We start from the raw sequence: 20,646 nt of genomic DNA on the forward strand, positions 1-20,646 counted from the left end.
TAAAGTTTTATTAGAACATAAACATAGAGCAATATAACTCTACAGAGTTCTCTCTCTCTCTACAGAGAACTCAGTTCTGCTGAATGTGACAGCTGTAAATTTAAAAGATCTGAAAATAAGTGAGGCCTGGGCCTTTGTGTTTTCATAGGGTGGCTTCTTTCTTCCAGACATGTTTTTACTCCAGCAGCTCTTAGCAGTTTTGGTACATTCTTACTGCTCTCTTCTGAATCCCTAGTCAAATAGTCTCCTTCCTGTTTCTTTGGACACTTTGCCTTCAGATTTGCTCCTTCCCTGAGCAATTCTTCCTACTTTGCAAGAATTTCTCACTTTGCTCTCTCCTGCATTAGACTTCTACTCATAGCTCTCTCTACCTGGCCTTCCCACACACTAGGCAATTGAGTGTACAGAGCAAGCTCTCATTATTCTCAGAGGTGGAATAATTTTCCCCCTCCTTTTCAGAGTATTGCATGTGATCCCAAGTTCAGTATCCAAACAAGGCTATACTGCCATCTCTTCTGATCTGCTCTTCTGAATGTTTTCTAAAATAGTAAATTGTGTTTGCAGCATAAACAGTGAAGAAATAACCCAAAACTTCTGTGTAGAACTCCTGTTGCTTTGGTTTCAGGTGAAAAAAAAAAAAAAAAAGCCTTGAAAAATAGCTGTTAACAGGTAATAAACAGACTGTTGTCATTTGTGTGTTTCCCATTCCCATGACCTTCATTCTAGAAGATATGCCTACTGGCCCTTCATACGTAAGAAGGAATATTTTGTTTATTTTTTTATTTTTTACTGTGTGTTACAGAAAGGTATCCATGAGTGGAACTTCTGTGCTGCTTCTATCAGGGGAGTAAGGTAAGTTGTTTCCCTTCTTTGTTTTGAAATGAAAGGAGTAATTGAATCAATTTTGTGTTAAGCTGTTGCTGTGGACCTTGGAGGGACAGTGATATTCTATCACTTCTGTAACCTCTTCTCATCTATTCTTCTATTCTTCATCGTAGTTTTTTTCTTCTTTTCCTGAGGATTTATCTATATTTGTCATCCTGCAATTTTCCACTTTCCTTACAGTGTAATTAAAAAAAAAAGTTCAGAAACTTACATTTTTTAAATAGTCATTGCTCTGTTCTAATAATAACTGTTCCATACACAGAGTTGTTGCTATGTCTGCAGGACGTTTTTGCACAGATGGATGATTCTTTTTCCTTCCAAAAAGTGACTTAAAAACACCAAACTATCAATAGGCACGAAAATTCAATCCTGTGGGATTCAGCTTATTTTAGGCAAAAATTGCAATGATGTGCTTAGTTCAGTCTGGTTGGGGTTTTGGCTACAGTATGTTTTTGTGTGTTTCTAAAAAAAAAAAAGAAAGGGAAGAAAGAAGTTATTTATTTATTTACTGTCCTTTTGGTTTTTCCTTCCTCCTACCCCTCATTAAACCATGCTGTGGTCAGTACTGTTTCTGGTGTAACCTCCTGCATTTGTTATTTAAACTGTGAATTATCATTTAATTTGTCAATTGATTTTCCAATCTGTTCATCTGAACAGATGTCCAAAACAACTCAGATGATTTTACAGTGAGCCAAAAGTCACTGTGGATTTGTGGAGAACTCTCTGGCTCCCTCCATGAGGAGCTGCAGGGGGAAATATGTTTTTTTTTCTTTTCTTCTTTTAAATAGATGCAAGTTTCTGATCATTTAATGTTTCAGTGTTTTACAGGGCTTTTTCCTAGTTTTATGACGGCAAGTATTGTTTGGAGTGGGTGAGCCTTCAGAACTAGGCCTGCTTCTAGTCTATTTTTGTATCAAGACTATTTTTGGCTACTTTGAGGCTCCTAGACTTAAAGCAGTGTAGGATGGGGGAGTTGCAAGCTTTATAAGGATTCTCAGCCCTCCTATACTAGTAAGAGTCAGCTTTAGAAATGCAGCCTTAACATACAAGGCAGGTCTTTGTACATGATCTTGGTGGCTTTTTCAACAAAGACCTCCGTAAATATTTATGGCATTCCATAAGGAGACAGCAGGTCTGGAGAGACACCTAGCTTTGAAGTGGCTCACGTTTTTGGTAAATACGTCACAGCAGTGCCAGAGGGTCACTTGTTCTGCTTGCTGTATAACAGCCAGTGTAATCAGCATTTTGTTTCTCAAGTAAGAGGGTTCAGCTCTCTGGACTGCAAACTTGAAAGTATGTAGAACTCTGAGCAGAACAGTGCTAAATCACTCTCTGTATGCAGAAATTCGTAGGAATGGGCTTTAGTATAAGAGACTCATCGATTAGCGGTTTGTGTGCCAGTGTAAATACCTCTGCTTTTGCCATATACCTTCTTGACCTCTTAAATGCAGATGTTTCTTATTGAATCAGGCCAGAAGGTGCTGTTATTCTTAAAGGATTTATCAGAGCTTTTGGAATATGGCTGTTTCCCCAAGGTACTTTGCATCTTAGGTTATTGAGCAAAGTTCCTACTGTTCTGCAGAGCTGACAGCATATGGGCAGGAAGATAGGAAATGTGTTTTTCCAACTGAAAAATAAAAACTAAAGTGGCAAACTGAAGTTTGCTAGACTACAAGTTGGCTTTTACTCGCTGTTCAGGAGAAGTCCTGGATTATGAAATAACCATTACTTGTGTTGTTTTTGGGGGAGAGTGTCTTAGAGGCCATCCTGATGAAAGTAGCATTAGAAACAGTGGAAAAGCTGGATTTAGATCTGCATCCAGTTTCTTTCATAGCTTAAGAACTTAGACAAGCTTGAGACAAGGCTATTTGTCTTCCATCCCAAGTTCTTGGTGCTTTGAACTTAACTTTGAACTCAGACTACTTAATTACAGCAATGAGAGGTGCCTGTACTGCTAGACTTCTAGAAAACACACTGACATTCCACACAGCTCCTTTTCTGTGATTCCTGCCAGTGTTCACCTGTTTAATCTGCTGCTTCATCTGGAAGTACTGGTAATCAGTAGTTACAGCATTTGCAGTATTTCTTATTGACTTAAGGGGAGTTCTGGATGTACCCGAGCTGGGCACGAGGCCTTGCTTCCCTGTTTGTTTTCGGAGTTTGGCAAATTCAGCCCCAGTTCTCCTGTCGCAGATGTCAGTGGGTACTATGTCTACTTGGGCACTGTTAGAGTGAGGCATTTCCTGAGCAAATTATCCTGTCTCTTTTTATAACCTGGGTGGTTTTTAGTCTTCCTTTTTTAAGTTTAGCTTTTATTTTTTTTTCAGGGAGGAAAGCAACATATAAGCAAGTAAACCCTCACTTAAAGGTCTTAAATATTTATGAATTTCCCTGGCCTCTGTGTACAGTCCACATTCTTAGCCTTTTATTCACTGCTATGTTAGTTGGTGGTTTCTGGGCATATCAGCTTTCAGCTCACAGTCAGTAAAATGTTTAAATGCACGTGGAACTTGAAATGAATGAGTAATTCTGTTAATATCAGTTGCTCCATATCTAGAGAGTTTACTTATATGCTTGAAAAGCTTAACATAGAAGTTAGTTTATAAGCTTGGGACAGTGACTGTCTTCCTAAATGTGTACATTACTTAGCACTTATGAATTTTCCTAATGTAAAAATAAATGAGTCACCACACCCAGAGCCAAATATTCTTATAATGAAACTCAGTCTTCTCATGAGTAGCTTTATGAAAGGCAAACCTCCCAGCTTGTCTAAAGAGTCATTTGTTTATCAAAATTTACAGGGTTTTGCAATAGAGGAATTATAAAGGAGAGCAAGATCAGACAATCTTAGACGCCTATTAAAGGCTGAAAATTCCAACCATTTCCTTGTAGTTAAAAAAAACCTGCTATGTTAGTCAAATTATCAATCCTTTGGCACAATATAATACATAATTCTACTTTATTGTGCTACAAATTAAATAGTGATATGATGGCTGTCTTGATCCAACTAAAATAGATTGATTTCACTAGGACTGTGGATATTGTCCAGTATATTAATAAGCTTAGTAAGGAGACTTAATTTGCCTTGGTTTCTCAAATACTGCATTATTTTCCCTTCTAACACCCCTAGCCATTTCCCCCCGCCCTTTTCCAATATGGTAAGAATCAATCATACTGCATCAGCTTGACAGCTGGCATTCAATATGTGACAAAGTTACAGAAAGAGCTATTTCAAATAACATTTAATATTTTCTGTAAGGAGCAGAGCAACAACAGGCATATAAAACAGTTCTGGTGAATGAGTATCTTTGCACGAGCTGCCACCTACTTGGGGTGGAAAACTGACAACCACGCAAGAGTTTGCACCTCTTCTGTTTTTCCATTGAGACATCTATGCATCCATAAGGAAATGGCATACATTCCTCCTCTTTATCTTTGTTCTGCAGTTATAGCAGATAAAACCAAAACTGAAGGAAGACATGAGTGGGCAAGGGTAGTAAAGTCATTCACCTCATATTTAGATGCTGACTTAATTTAAAAATATTTTTCCAACATACTACCAAGGTACCAATTAACAAGGAACTGAGCAGAAAATTTTGTGTTCAAGATTGAGCTGTGGCTGATGTCTAAAGCATGAAGGACTCATTATTTCAGTTCAAAGTCCAGCTTTCTAATATGATCCTGAAAGGATGTTTCATCCTGGCTGCAGGAGTGAAAATTAAGGGCCTTACCTAAATGCACTGAAGACAAAAAAGTCACAGGTCACTGGGAATGTTCCTATTAATTTCTTTGCTCTACTCTTTCTTGGGCTATATCTGGACAAGGGGGGCAAGCTGATAGCAAGCATCAGAATGTGAACTTTGGAGGTTACAAGAGAGTGATTTTACAATAAGGAAAAACTACGGATTCTCAGATTTAATCTGGTGCTTTCCCACGTTAAATGGGTTGATCTGTGTGGTTTTACAAAGCTGGCAGAAGTCTAAATGCATCTTTCCGGTAACTTTCTTGGCTGTTCTTTCAGCATTTCAAAGTTTGAAGAACGATGCTGTTTCTTGTACGTGCTGCACAACTCAGATGACTTCCAAATCTACTTCTGCACAGAACTTCATTGTAGAAGGTGGGTCACTGCTGTTATTTCAGAAAAAGACATGGCCTGTAATGGGGTAGATGGTGTCTGCATGCACAACAGGGCCTGACTGTTTCAGAACTATGCTGACAGTAGATCTGAGTGTCCTCGGTGATCAGCATCTTTTTGTGGGAAAGCTTAATAGATGGTACTCTGGAGATCTGATGTATGAAGGGTCAAAGAGCAAGCTCAGGCAGACATCAGAAACAAATACAATTATCAATCTAATTATTTTTTTACACACACATTTCTAGGATTAGTTTTGTAATACTTACAATATTACAGCTTACTAAAAGTGTGTGCCCTCAGTTCAACAAAGCATCCTAAACGTTAGGAGGACTTTCTGAAGTGGGAACATTTGGAGTAACAAGGTCAAGATTTCTCTGTAAATACATTTTTATTTACAATTACGAAGAAGCACACTTGATTTCCTTTACATTAGCATGTGTTTACATAAGTTTGTACCTGTGTCCCTGCAGGAAATTTGGCAAAGGTTTGTTGCGCAAAATTAGGGGTTTCTCTAATCTGTGTTTCTGCTCCATAAGCTTAAGGCTGTGGTGTTGAATTGATCCTGGAGGCATTGCCAGAGGAAATGTCACGTCTTTTTGTGCTAAAAAAGGCTGCAACTTCACCTAAAATCACTGCAGTACTGTCTATTAATGACTGGGGCCACCTCACAGCCCAGTCTCCAGCTTGTTCTTTCATCCATTCCAGTTCATATAGGTTCTTTTGCCGTGTTCATTCCCCTTTACATCTGAGCTCTTCTTAAGAGATGAGTAAGCAATACCTTAGCACAACATGGTTTTTGCACTTTCATTCTTTCAAAAGGATAGAAGTCATATATAATAGTATTTCTTAAATGAAAAGTTATGAAATAGACATCCTTTTCATTCAAGGAAAAACTTAAAGCTAGCATTCCTACACTACAAAACCTCTTCCAAATGTAGCAAGACTTCCTGGCACTTCTCATGATGCTTCAGTTCTTTCAATATACATAAAGAAGTGGTGGTATAGGATAAGAATTTAAACCGAGCTGTAGATTTTGAAATATTAATTCCATTAATAATTTCAGATATCATGGATTTCTTGTACATATAAAAGAAGTAGAAAAACTTCAGATTTTGAGGGTTAAATCTCCATGCAAACAAAATTTTTCTTCTGACAAGCAAACTTATACACTGAAATTATACTTATTGTATAAATAACATTTATATATATACTTATATATACATTATTATTACATAATACGTAATTATATAAAATAATACTTACTGTATTTAAGTCCTCTCTTGGTCCATTCATTACTTTGTTCCTATACTGTCTCCAGTTATTTTCTCAAGTGTATGTTTGCTTTTTTTCTCTCCTTTTATTTTTTTTTCTTGTACAGATTTTTTGACATGGTGAACAGTATCACTGAAGAAATGGGGAAGACTACAGAGGAAGGGGAATGTGATGGAGACTCTCTAGAGGTACTTGTACTTTTTTTTCTCCCAACATACAAAATTATGGGCTTCTAGTTTAGTACTTTGCTGAAGTAAATTATTAATCCCTTTTCCAGAGAAATTAGTGAAACTACTCTTTACACAATTTTTTCCTCTAATGTTTATCTATTAATGCTTCCTTGTAAAGGTCCTCATGTAGTTTTTAGTACCAGCATAGCTAAATCTCTCGTATTTCAGTTAGTGAACTGGCTTTAGAAGGTACACAGCTTTGGAGTTCTGCAGTCGTGCTTACTGCAGAGCAGCTCTTGAAACAGTTACTTCAGAGTGTATTCAGAGTCAGGCAGCACTAGGATCTGTTTAAGTTTTAAAGACAGTTTGTCTGACTGTTTTTAAAGTCTGTTTCAGGCATCACTGGAATTGTGTGCACTTCCATTATTGGCAGATTATCTGCACAAGTAATGCTATAACTGCAGTAGGGAAGGCTTGTCCTGGCCAGCGACTGTCTGTAGGCAGCACAGCAGTGAGCAGCAGAATCAAGTCAGGTGATGATGTTGGTGCTGCTGGGAGTCTCTTTTATACCCTTAGCCCACAGACTTCCACTGAAGCTTGGGGTGCCCCTACTGTGAATGCACTGTGTTCTCACCTGGAGTTTTATCTGAACACACACATAGCTGGAAAGAGAGTACCAGGCCATTGGGTGCAATGCAGCACTTAAGGTGTTTAAGCTTTCTTTGAGGTGGCAGGGAGTAGGATAGAATACCTAAGCCCCTGTCCTATCACATCAAAATCTGGTGTTCCGAAGCTCTAGAGACATCCATAACTAACTGAGAGAGTCAGTGCTGTGTAATGAATTCAGACAGCCCTCGTCCCAGTTTTGATGTTGGCATTTTATAACACATTTATAGCACATTTTATAACATTCTGTCTCTGAAATCGGAGACTGGACAAAGGGAAATCACCAGGGTGACTTGCGGCATAGAAAAAGAGCCTCTATTGAGAACCTTAGGGTGCCTGTTTGTTTATTTTAGCAAGAAGAAAAGCAGTGGGTGACTTGATTACGGCGGGTATTTTTACTGTAAGAATAGCAATGTGCTAATGGTTTCTTTAATCTGTTGAATAAAAATGTAATTAAATAGTGACACCAAAAAAATTGAATTAAGAGGCATGACTTTACCATGAAAATAATTCATTGTTGAAACAAACTACTAAAAGAAGTAGTGGATTCTCTCTTTTATTAAAAAAATAGCCATCTTTATATAGAAGAAAATAAAAAATACTTTAACTAGGCCTAAGCTACTGGATTTAGCACAGGAGTGAACTTGTGAAGTTATATGTCTGTGTTACACAAGAGGACAAATCAGGTAATCCCTCTAACAAACGTTTTTGGACTGGCCTTAAATCCTTTGAAATTCAAGCTCAGCCGAAACCACGCTCAATGCACTGCAGCCCTGACTAACTTCCATTGGCACAGTCTGCCGGCAGACCTGGCAGCGTCAGAATTGAGGCTGTGCTGGTTTTGGAAGCTGTGCGGAGGTCAGGAGAGCCCCTGGGAGGAATGAAGCGTGTCCTGCCTTGCTCCCTGTGCCTGGGCAGGAGCCGGGCTCTCCTCCTGGCGCGGAGTGCCCTCTGTCGTCGGCTGCGGCTGCCGAGCGCCTGCCCGCGGAGCTGCGGGCACTGCTCGCCGAGGCACGGAGCGGAGCTGCTCTGGCCGGGGACGGGCCGGCTTAGCTCAGCTTTGCGCTCCTCCCTGGAAAGGCTGCCTTAGAAGCCGCTGGGGAAACATAGGTGTGTCTGCACAGCATCCCAGCTGTCGTCTTAAAGTGTTCTTCTCTCTCCTCTGCGTTCGGCAGAAAGCTACTAGCATCCTAGATGCCTTAGTTATGGTGGCAGGGTCAGATGGAATAAATGTTATCCTTCTGTTCCATTCATGTTGTTGTTTGCTTTGCAGTATGATTATGAGTATGATGAGAATGGTGAGCGGGTCATTCTGGGAAAAGGAACGTACGGCATTGTGTACGCAGGACGAGATTTGAGCAATCAAGTCAGAATTGCTATTAAAGAAATCCCAGAGAGAGACAGCAGGTAAAGTAACTGTGGCTAATTCCAAATTATGTGTATTACATGATTTCATCATTAATGTGGTTGATTAATTTGCAGATCAAGGAGTGCCTCTTCTACAAAGCTGCCAATAAATTACCTGTCTGTGGTATATAGTGGTGTTCCCTATCTTTGTAACTAGGTATTTCCAAGCAGTGGAGTAGATTGTGATCACAAATGAGAATTTAGATGTTTGCTGGATTTGGTACTAGTATTTTTTCTTTAAAACAAAACAAAACCAAACAAAAAAGAACCATGAAGTGCAGAATCTCTCTCAAACATCTGGTGATGAGCCCTATCTACTTATACATACTCAGGCATGTCCTTATAAAAGACCTATTGGAATTCATGATTTGTGCAGTCCTTTAAAACTCTGGGCCTGAATTATTGATAAAGACGTTTTTCTTTCTTGTTTTTGCACCGTTTTGAAGCCTCATAACATTAGACTAAAGCATGTAGAATTATCTCTTTGTTAATTTTTTTTTTTTAATGCGAAATTTCTGTGTGAGTAACTCTCTCTCCTGTACAAAGGTTGCCATGTAAGGACCAGGCACTTCAAGTCCTTAGTATTTTTGTATCTGAAGACTTCCAGTATATCCTATTTTGTATATGTAGATTTCCACAAATATTGTGATAAAAGTGATATGAAATCTAAAGTTAAGAGTTTTTAAGTGAAACTGACTGTATTAAACTGTCAGGCTTATCTCAGTTTCTTTTTCAGGGTCTGTCTTGTGGGCTTTCCTTTGGTTATTCTGCTCTGACTTGGTTTTTTCTTTGACATTTAAAAATTATCACTTCTAAATCTTTTGGAATTCATTTATAGATTGGCTGTTCAAATGGATATGTGGTCTAATAATTTTTCCATTCTCATAATATATTAAAGGTGCTAAAACTTAGATTATGGAGCGTCCTTCCATCCTCTACATTGCTATTCCAAACTGAACTTCAATATATGTTATAATTTCCCAGAAAATATGGCCTCATTATATAAAACAATCTCTTGACTCAAAATAGTTGGAAGTTTTGTGTATGTTAGAAGAAATTTGTTTGTAACAACTGTGGTTAATAGAAAGATAGCCTGAATACAGCAGTAACTACTTTAAAGGAAAAAAATCCAGATTTTTCTTCTCCAATACACATTTTTAAACAATTTTCAATGGAAACGGTTTCAGGTTCCGTGTGCAAAGCATACCACAAAAGAGATTACTAGGAAGCTGTCAGTCTTTCATCTAAGCTCTCAAAAATGTTTAGAGGCTTCCAGAATTAATTTCAAGTATTATTCTTTTAATGGCAAAGTAAGAAAAATGTAGTAATTCACTTCTGGTTAATTGTAACCTGATCTTTTCTCACTTTGAAAGAAGTCTATAGAAAGAGAACAATCTCTGAAGTTAGTTTGTATCATTTTAAAAGTAAGGATTACCATCTTTTGAATTTGTAAAAAAATATTTAAGTTCTGGGTCAGAGCAGGGCTGGAAATTGAAGTATTTCTGTGCAAAAAGCGGTGAGTCTTCAATTTTGCTATATGTTGAATAAAAGCTATTGAATAATTTACTTGTCAGGAAATGTTAGACTACAGCGACACATTCTGCATTCCAACAAAGAGGAAATCAGGAAAAAAAGCCAGCACACCTGTGTGAAGGAACAAGCATCTCCTGGAAAACTCAGACACAAAAAGGAAGCCTACAAAGGGTGGAAGCAAGGACATGTAGCCTGGGAGGAATGCAGAAAAATTGGATATTGTCTGAGGAGCCAGGGATCAGGTTAGGAAAGCTAAAGTACCTAATAGAATCAAATCTGGCCAGGGATGTCAAGGGCATCATGAAAAGATTCTGTAAGTACAATGGTGATAAAAGGAAGGCTAGGGAAAATGTGGACTGTCTTCAGAAGGAAACGGGAAACCTGGTTATCCAGGACATTGGAAGGCTGAGGTACTTGACAGCTTTTTTGCCTTAATCTTCAACAAGTGCTCCAGCCACACTGCCCAAGTCACAGGAGGCAAAGGCAGGGATTGGGAAAATAAAAAAGCACTCACTGTAGAAGATCAAGTTTGAGACCATCTGAGGACCTTGAACATGGACAAGTCCATGGTGCCTGAAGAGTTACATCCATGGGTTCCCACTTACTGGAAACGGGAAATAAACCCCCTCTTCCCCCCCCACCCCGTTTTTAAAAAGGGAATAAGAAAGACCCAGGGAACTAAAGGTCAGTCAGTCTCACCTCTATGCTGAATATGATCCTGGAACAGGTCCTTTTTAAAACTGTGCTAAGGCACATGGAAAATAATGAGGTGATTGGTGACAGCAGACACAGCAACACTAAGGGAAAATCACGCCTAACAAATTTGGTGGCCTTCTGTGGCAGGGTTACAGCAGTGGCAGATAGAGAAAGAGTGACTGACAAGGCCAGCTTGGATAAAGCCTTGAGCAGCTTGGTCTAGTGGGAGGTGTCCCTGCCCATGTCAGGAGGGTTGGAGCTTTAAAATCTCTCCTTAACTCCAGCCACTCTATGATGATAAGAATTTTTGTTCATACCATTTAAAGTCTCCTAGTGACTAAGTTCTAAAATAAAAAATGCTTCATCCTAGTGAAAAATTTTCTGATGGCTTTATTTTATTTGCAAAATTATTTTAGTTGCTCAAGTCTCAACTGTGCTTTTTAAAAGTGCAGGGAAAAGAATTATAATGGTCATGCTGCTGCTGCTCAGAATTAACATCTCATTAACAGAACTCAGGAATACAATCTTTGTGTTGTCAGAATCTTTATAATCATGTGGAGAGGTAAGGCAAAACTCAAATTAGTTTTTAGTAAACAGACTCAGAGTTACATAATCATACTTTTCATTAGCCAAATAATTATTTTCTGCAACAGTTTTTCTCCAGCGGGATTTTCAGATGACTACTTTTTTTTTCTTTCCCCTACACTTTTTTAAGAGTTCAACCTCCACTAGTAGCTTGATGCTCTTTGAGGGAGTGATTGCTACCTGTGCTAAAAGGGAGTGGAAGTCAGAGGTACTTTTCCCATAACAATTTCAATTGCAAATGCTGCAACTACTTTTCACATTTGGACTGACAGAAGAAGTCTGTATCCATCATCTATTTCAGCTACTCTGAAAGTGTTGCCACAGGTGTTAGTGCTTTAGAGAAGATAGCCACCAGACTGTCAGCATATTGTCTACATTTTGCCAGAAATACACAGAAAATACACAAAATCTGGCAGCTGACCCACCTCCAAGAGGAAGTGTTAGGGCAGGCCTAAGTTAGGAAGAGCGTCAGGGTAGACCTAATACATCAGTTCAGCACGTCAGCTGCTGAGCTCTGGTGGTGTTCCATACTGGAGAAAGATCCTGACTCCAGAAACTTTCTTGGCAAAAAAGCTGTTGAAAAGCTTATCTCTGAAAAAATACTTTGCCTTGGACTAAATTGCATTTGATGAAATTTTTTTGATTTGTTCTTCAGAATATCTCTCCATTAGTGATTTCTGTTTTCTTACTGTGATATCCCATCTTGCCTTCAGCAAAGACTTCTACTTTAATTAAAATCTAAATGGTGATTCATTTGCATTATTGAGGTGTTTTTGTTTATACACTAGTTTTATAGTTTACTAGTTCACTTTGGCACCAACATGAATCCAAACACTGTCACAACTGTTTATTCTCTTGGAGTTAGACTGGAGTGGAGTTTATTTTCCATAAATTTTGTTTTCCTCACTCTATGTGCATTTGTAACATTTTCTGTGTATGAATACACAATATTATATATTTTTTATATATGTTATTTGTATTTACATATGATTACATATTATTTTTGTATGTAGTAGTGATTTTCAATGTAAGCTGTTTCAAGGCTTTCTTCATCGAGATGAAGAATAAATTGCTCCTTTGCTTTCCAGGTACTCCCAACCTCTGCATGAAGAAATAGCTTTGCATAAGCATCTCAAGCATAAGAACATTGTCCAGTATTTAGGTTCTCTTAGTGAGAATGGCTTCATCAAAATATTTATGGAACAGGTGCCAGGTGGTAAGTTTTGGGGGAGACTGGTTTGGTGGTTGAGGGGTTTGTTTGGTTTTTTTAGCATTTTAAAAGTATGAAAACCTTTAATAGGGCCATGAGACATATTTCATACAGATGTAATACTCTATAGTGTCTCTTTCTGAAATCAGTGGGGAAAACTGTGTCTTCAAACTGCTTGAGGCATCTCCTTCAGTAGTTAGATAGGGTGTGCTACAGACAAAGCTCAGATCATTGCTCTAGCAGGTGAGCGAGCTCCTTTTACCTACAGATCAGTGGTGGACTGACCCTGGCTGCATCCCAGGTGCCCACCAAAGCTAGTCTGTCACTCTGCTCCTCAGCTGGATAGGGGAGAGAAAACACAATACAAGGCTCATGGGTCATGGTAAGGGTAGGGAGAGATCACTCATCAGTTACCACTGCAGGCAAAATGGGCTTGACTTGGGGACACTAATTTAATTCATTGTCAGCCCAATCAGAGTGGGATAATTAGATATAAAGCCAAATCTTAGAAACACGTTCCCCCTACCCTCCCTCCTTTCCGGGCTTTAATTCACTTAGGATTTTCTCTGCCTTCTCCTACCAATGATGCAGGGGGATGGGGAATGTGGTCAGTTCATCAAAATTGTCACTCCTTCCTCCTCAAGGGAAGGACTCCTCACTTCCTTACCCTGCTCCAGCATGGATGGGGTCGCTTCCAAGGGAAACAGTCCTCCATGAACTTCTCCAATGCAAGTCCTTCCCATGGGCTTCAGTTCTTCATGAACTGCCCAGGTGTGGATCCCTTCCATGGAGTGCAGTCCTTCAGGAATGGTGTGGGTCCCCCAGGGGTCACAAGTCCTGCCAGCAAACCTGCTCCAGCATGGGTTCCTCTCCCCGTGGGGCCACAGGTCCTGACAGGAGCCTGCTCAAGCATGAGCTTCCCATGGTCTCCCAGGCTGGCTTCTTTGGGCAACCACCTCCTCCAGCTCAGGGACCTTCATGGGCTTCAGGGGGACATTCTTTATTACTGAGGTCTTCACCATGGGCCGCAGGGGAATCTCTGCTCTGGTGCACCTGGAGCACCTCTTTCCCCTCCTTCTTTGCTGACCTTGGTATCTGCAGGGCTGTTGCTCTCACGTAGTCTCACTTCTCACTCTGGTTGCAATTGTTGCACGTATTTTTTTCCCATCTGTTACCCCAGAGGCATTGCCACTGTTGCTGATGGGCTCAGCCAGTGGCCAGAAGCATCTGGCATTGGCTCAGTCAGACACAAGGGAAGCTTCCAGCTGCCCCTCACAGAATCCCCCCCAGCAGCCCTCCTGCTACCAAACATTTTCCATGCAAACCCAACATAAGATAGAGATGATCTGTGCTCATCCTACCAGAAGAACCATAGCCAGCCTCCGGTGGTACATAGCACGAGCAACGGGATCGGTGATTGTTGCTTCTGTTTGTGACTAAAGAACTCACAGCAGCCAGACACAACTAAAATCCCACTTCTTGAGCTTAGCTTTTTCTGAAACTGTGGAGCTGCTGTATGTACATATGCGCATCCATCCTTTTTCACGCTTTTACAACATTCCTGAGAAACTTCTCTCCAGGCATAGGAGGGAGGTGGGCATATTGATTAAATGGGTTCTGCTTTGTTTGCTTGAGGAAGCATACACTTCTCTGCTGCAGCTGAGGCCAGTGGAGATACTGACACTCTAATTGCTCAGGCCAGTAGTGATGCAAGTAAGCATTTGATTGGAGAGGACTTTGGTTATAGATGAGATGGCTACACTTGGATTGGGATTGATGTTTGTTGTTACTTTTTTCCTTTGGGGAGGAAGGCAGAATTTAATTGGATTTTTAATCTCACTTTTTGCTCTCCAAAATGATAGGCAGTCTTTCTGCTCTTCTACGATCAAAATGGGGACCATTAAAAAATAATGAGCAGACAATTGGCTTTTACACCAAGCAGATTCTTGAAGGATTAAAATACCTCCACGATAATCAAATAGTGCATCGAGACATAAAGGTAAGAATTTGCAGAGAATTGATAGTGTTATGTAACTGCATAGTCATTTATTTGTCCTGTAATTTAAAAACTTTTTTTTCTAAAACTCTCTGCTATTCTGAACCATGGGTTAGATAGGTGAACCATTGTTGATTTCAATTTGCACCAACAAAATATGTTTGAAGTTTTTTTTATTTTAGGAAAAATTGACATATAGCAACTTAAAATGTGATAAAGTAGATACTTTTTTTCCTGTTTTTGAAGACATGACTGAACTTTCATAAAATCTGATCAAAGTGAAGAAGATTGTGGATGGGATAATTAGCAAGTTATTTTCCAAGGAGATTGCAGATGAAAAAAAATGTTTGGATTGTTTTCTTAAAAAATAGCCTTTTTTCCTCTTTTACTATTCTTTAACTGAATTCCGTCTGGTAAGAGGGGAAATTCACTTTGAGATGAAGTTTCTGTTAATGGGATTGCATAAGGCAGGAACACTGCTGATTTCCCTTTCATCTCTGTTAAGAAGTCACTTAGTAAACAGTGCATTGTAGAAACAGGTTATGCAAAAAGTCTTAGATGAAGGGTCTGCAGAGAAAAATAATTGCTCTGCTGTTCTTTTCCTCAGGGTGATAACGTGCTTATCAACACATACAGTGGAGTGTTAAAGATTTCGGACTTTGGAACTTCAAAGAGACTTGCAGGAATCAATCCTTGTACTGAGACTTTCACTGGTATGTTCCCTGAGGAGATTTTCTTATCCTCACTCGAACTGTGTATGTAGGGTCAGAATCCACAGATGCTGAACTTTCATTGACTTCAAATCAGTATAAAAGGTTACTGGAAGAATAACTTTTGGATATATGATCTTAAGCTATATGCTGTACTTGTATGCACCATTCAAAGAGAATGCCATTTTGGATGTTCCGCTTGTGACATCAAAGTCCTCTACAAGAGAAGAGCTGTGTCTCTCCTGTGCTTTATTTGAGTCTATCTCCTTTGTGAGCATGGCTTTTTCATCTTGCTGGTCTTTTTTCTTTCATGATTTCCTTGGACATCCTGGCTTCATCTTCAGAATCGCTTATCTACAGAACCTGTCATTAAGTTGCTCCTCCTTCTTCTTGATAATTTGATTTGGTGTTAAATCATGCAGTGGCACTGCATTAAATAATTATGTAAAATGTGAAGAGACTGTTATTTTAATTCCATCCTTCACTCTTCCATTTCTTCTGTAAAAGGAACAGAATGCAGAATGATATGGCAGGTTGATTCCCCTACTTCAGAAGAAAACGTTCATATCACATACTCTCTTAGCTTAAGGTTTCAGGTTTCTCTTCCTTTTCCTCTGGGTACAATTCAAAATGCTTTCCCAAATTTTAATCTTAAGGTATAAAAAAATAAATGAAAGCCACGTCTGATCCAAAGCTCATTGAAACATTTAATAATTGTTATTGACTTTGAAAAACGATATCCAGATCGGCAGATGGTATCAAATGCTTTTATCACAAGTAATATCTTGAGTAGTATTTTGAGTTTCATATAGAATGCATATGGAAGTTTTTGGATTTTGGGGATAAAAGGGGATTTTTTTAAACTCTTCTGCTATTGCTCACTTCTCAGTCATTTTGTTCCTGTTGTCCTTTAGCTGTCTATTTGCAGCATTAATACACCTAAGTAAACAAAAAAGAGTGTGTTTTAAACAGGTACCCTCCAGTATATGGCGCCAGAGATCATAGACAAAGGGCCACGTGGCTATGGGAAGGCTGCAGACATCTGGTCTTTGGGCTGCACAATCATTGAGATGGCTACAGGGAAACCCCCATTTTATGAACTGGGAGAACCACAAGCAGCCATGTTTAAGGTCAGACATCCTCCTTTTACAGCTCAGACTTGTTTTTCTAAACACAGGAAATCTGACGACTGTTTTGGAGAAGCTGGAATTAGAGGTTGCAAGAAAAGAAGATAAACTAAGTGCTTGGATTGTGAGGATGTTAAGAACAATAATCTGGTTCAGCTGAGAGGGAGTGCTGTGTACTTTTGAATAGATTAATAGAGAGATAGCAGCTATTCAGCAGCCTGGGTGTTTAAGAAAAAAACAACGCAAAACTGAGAAAAGAAGCAGTTTTCTGCTTTGTGAGAGCCTCTACTTATGGTTGTGGTGTTTTTACATGTAACCACTTATGCCGTTTGTAATGGGTTTTGTTTTTTTTTTCTCTGAATTAATAAACTAGTTGAATAAAATTAGTATAAAAACCTGAGAACAATATACCACTTCTACAATCTGAACAGTTTTTTGATGTTGTTTAGTGTTTGGGGGCAGAACAGTTTAGGCCATTGTCTCTCCCTTTATTTGTCTCAGGTGGGGATGTTTAAAATACACCCAGAAATTCCTGAATCCATGTCTGCAGAAGCCAAGGCTTTCATACTGCGTTGCTTTGAACCTGATCCTGATAAACGAGCTTTTGCTCATGAGCTACTTATAGATGAATTCTTGAAGGTTTCAAGCAAGAAAAGAAAGTCTCCTTCAAAGCTCTCAGGTAAGCATTGCTACATTCAATCTGGCAGTTTTCTCTTGCCCATGGTACTGTTTCCTGAAGCTGCTGATTTAGTCTTTCAGATGAACACAGCAGATCTCCATCCCAGGTGAATGCTCAGTTGTAACCTTCTGTACCAGCAGCTTACTGCAGAAACACCTTTGTAGCAGAATTCAGTTATCATGTTGTCACAGAAGTCAATTTATGTAAATATTTCTAATAAGGTTTCTAAAAGTCTGTGATTTTGTGCAGCTTTTATGGTTGTTGGGTTTTTGTTTCAATTTTGTCTGGTTTTTAATTTGCATATGTTTTCACTGAAAGAATATTTACATAGAGTATATTTAGTGTAGGTTAGAACATGCTATTAAACCTCAGTGGAGTTTTCTACATAAGCAAAATAATCTTTGTCCCATAGAAAATGTGCATACACTGCATTATTTTTGCTTCATGACATTTCATTTTCAGGAAATCTTCATTTCCTGCAGTGTTCTGCATTATGGAAAGTAGCAAAGGAGTTTTGAGAGCAGGAATAACATATTCTATGGTGTATGGATATATACTTAGGAAAATATCTTCTATATATTTTTATCATGATACTTAAAGAAATAAAAATATCAGGTAAGGGAGATGATGTTAGATGATCAATTTTAATGTGGTTTCCACCCCCTCAGAATAAAATTAAATTGCAATAAATTACACTTTTGGAGGCTGCAGACAGGAGAATTGAGATAGTCCATGAAAATGGGAAGTTACCCTTTAGACTATGCTTATTTTCTCAGTTAATTTCAGCATAATTAACTTTATTTTTTTCTTTGCTTTTCTCACACAGTCCTTTCAGCTAACACAAACGGTGAGTTTTAACCTACTTCTCTATCAAAGACATACCTGTGTAGATACTGTAGTTATCACTTATTCTGGTATAATTTGTCAACACTAAAAAGTTGGAAAGAGAAAAGTGGTCACAATTATGAAAATAAGTGACCTCTGTCTGTTAGGAGCATCTAATTCATCGTGCATAGCTGAGCTGCTGTTTTTAATCCTACCAGCCTGTGGCTTAATTGCCCAGGCAGGTGGGTGATACAGGCTTGAAGGGCTGTGCTGTTGTTTATGGGGACATTTGATGGAAATGCATTGGCTGCTTTACAATAGCAAGAGAGCCAAGGTTTGTGGAGAAAAAGAACACAGATTTTTATTAGACTGAATTCTATAACTGAAAAATCAGAATGCATTTGAGACCCCTTGTCAGACCAGGATACAGGATACTCATCTCTTTCAGGAAATGAACTGGGAGAGTGCAGAAGGGAACTGAACACACACATAGTTACCTTCATGCTGAATTGGTATCAAAGTACATTTTGAAATGTGCACATGTGGAATAGATATGAGTAGTTTCCTGCAGCCGTAATGTGTGCTCTCGATTTAAAACTAAAAGTTCTGACTTAACTGCATGTGTATTGTTATTAGTCAAAGATTATGAATTAATTAAATTTGCTCAAGTTAATCTGATGAAGAAATGTATCTTATATGTGTTATAGTATATATATTTACATGTAGTGTATATATAAATTATATATATATTTATATACACCTATAAAATTAAGATCTTGGAAGGTGCTTGGACGACTTACTCTATAGAAACATTTTCCTAATGCTGGAAGACAGGAGATGCATGTTCACTTCAGTGTTGAAGTTCTGTAAGTGAACTCACAAGAAGCCCAGCATTTCCATCTTTCAGGAATAAAAACATACCTGAAAGATAACTCTACTCCAGAAAATAAGCTTTAAAAGTTTTTTGACAATTTTTTTCTAATATTTTGTATTGGTGTGTGGGAAGGCTGGAGTTTTTCTGTCTCCTCTGAAAAAATAATGTTCACTTCAAAACTCTGATGGTATTACTAAATCCTGATTTCTGAATATTCCTGTACAAATAGAGTATCTTCGGAGCATATCCTTACCTGTCCCTGTTCTGGTGGAAGATACAAGTAGCAGCAGTGAGTATGGTTCTGTCTCACCTGATACAGAATTAAAAATAGATCCATTCTCTTTCAAAACAAGAGCCAAATCCTGTGGAGAAAAAGATGGGAAGGGAATCCGGTCCCTTTTTCTGAGGTAAGGAGATACCTGACATTTTTTTACACAGTAGATTAGGAATGTGTGCATTGGGAGGGTTTTTATAACGTTTCTTTTCACTGAGTGTCTTCATTCAGCATCCCAGATGAACATTTTGAGGATCACAGTGCACCTCCTTCACCTGAAGAGAAAGATTCTGGGTTTTTCATGCTGAAGAAGGATAGTGAAAGGAGAGCCACCCTCCACAGGATATTAACTGAGGACCAAGAGCAGGTGGTGAGGAACCTGATGGAAGCTTTGACTCAGGTAATTTCGGAGGGCAGCAAGAATTTTATGGAATTTTAAGACTTCTCTGCACTTACCTGGAACTCTTGAAATTAAACATAGTAAAGCAATTAAAAAATAAATTTTGATTAAACTAGAAAGCATACTCCATGTAAGCTTTCACAGTTACTGTTTTATTTGGGCTATTAAAAATAGCCTTTGAATTTGTTTATGCTGCATTACATCTGCCTTTTTTGTTTGTAATCACTATGTATATACCTGGGTATTAGTGCTGGGAAGACAACAGAAAAACATGTTTTCATGATACTCTATTTTGACAGTGCTTTTCAAATTGGACTCAAATTTCAAATTTGAGTCAGGCCTACTCACATAAGGTAGATCATCTCCAGGAGTGGATTATCTTGAACCCCTTTTAAAGTTCTGTGTTCTGGCTGACTGGTTTGACAGAGGGAAGTTTGGGTCATTTGGCCTGCTCTGACCTTATGTTAGAATATTGTACAGAAAGAATGAGGCTGATTGATACACCATTGCCTTCTAGCCAACAGCCACAACAAGGGAAAGAGGGGGCTAGGGAGAAAACAAATTGCAGCTATTCTGCAGTGCAGTTAGGACCACATATGGAGGGAAGATAGAGTAATGGGAACTACAGCAAACAACAAAATAATTGCAGAATGACCTTTTGGCACTCCTTTGTGGGGGTGATTCATTAAGATGATGTATCAGTTCAGGACAACACTGAAGAAATAACAGGTCATGACCACACTACTCAATGTTGCAACACTATAATTGGATGACAGGATTTTTTGTTCCTGTTTATGTGTGTGTTAGTAGTTAATTGATTCACTTCATTCTCAAGGCAAAGTATTGCTGGTCTAAAACATGTTTGTATAGAACATAACAACTCATCTTCTAAACATACTAATGTTTAGAAACTGATGCAAACCAATATGATTATTATGTATGTACTACAGTTAACGTAATTGGAAATTGCTGCCATGCAAATAAAAATAGCTTCTAACTCTTGGGAGGGGGGAGAGAGTAACCTGCAGCTATCCTGGTAACTACAGAAAGTATTAAAAGATAAGGCAGTGAGAGAGATACCTGTGATCTGTGATTTGCAAGAGTGTTGCTGTAACAGACACAGTTTTTGCATGTGTATGCAAGTAATGATCATGAGAGGCTGAAACTCAATCACAAATCCCAGACAATGTGCTCTGTGTTTC

General features: G+C 38.7%; 1 protein-coding gene across 3 annotated transcripts in view; it reads left to right on the plus strand.

Annotated features, from left to right (window-relative positions):
* Positions 1 to 20,646, plus strand: part of MAP3K5 (mitogen-activated protein kinase kinase kinase 5) — a 100,108-nt gene that overhangs the window by 65,313 nt on the left and 14,149 nt on the right. For all 3 annotated transcript variants that reach the window (XM_048296083.1, XM_048296085.1, XM_048296086.1), the window contains exons 12-23: positions 803 to 852; positions 4,907 to 5,002; positions 6,399 to 6,480; positions 8,402 to 8,535; positions 12,438 to 12,565; positions 14,422 to 14,558; positions 15,163 to 15,268; positions 16,238 to 16,395; positions 16,894 to 17,071; positions 17,898 to 17,918; positions 19,000 to 19,177; positions 19,276 to 19,444. In XM_048296083.1, the coding sequence (XP_048152040.1) occupies positions 803 to 852; positions 4,907 to 5,002; positions 6,399 to 6,480; positions 8,402 to 8,535; positions 12,438 to 12,565; positions 14,422 to 14,558; positions 15,163 to 15,268; positions 16,238 to 16,395; positions 16,894 to 17,071; positions 17,898 to 17,918; positions 19,000 to 19,177; positions 19,276 to 19,444 (1,437 nt within the window). The remainder of the gene's footprint in view (positions 1 to 802; positions 853 to 4,906; positions 5,003 to 6,398; positions 6,481 to 8,401; positions 8,536 to 12,437; positions 12,566 to 14,421; positions 14,559 to 15,162; positions 15,269 to 16,237; positions 16,396 to 16,893; positions 17,072 to 17,897; positions 17,919 to 18,999; positions 19,178 to 19,275; positions 19,445 to 20,646) is intronic.

The sequence above is a fragment of the Corvus hawaiiensis genome, chromosome 3 (assembly GCF_020740725.1).
Source record: "Corvus hawaiiensis isolate bCorHaw1 chromosome 3, bCorHaw1.pri.cur, whole genome shotgun sequence".
Lineage (NCBI taxonomy): Eukaryota > Metazoa > Chordata > Aves > Passeriformes > Corvidae > Corvus > Corvus hawaiiensis.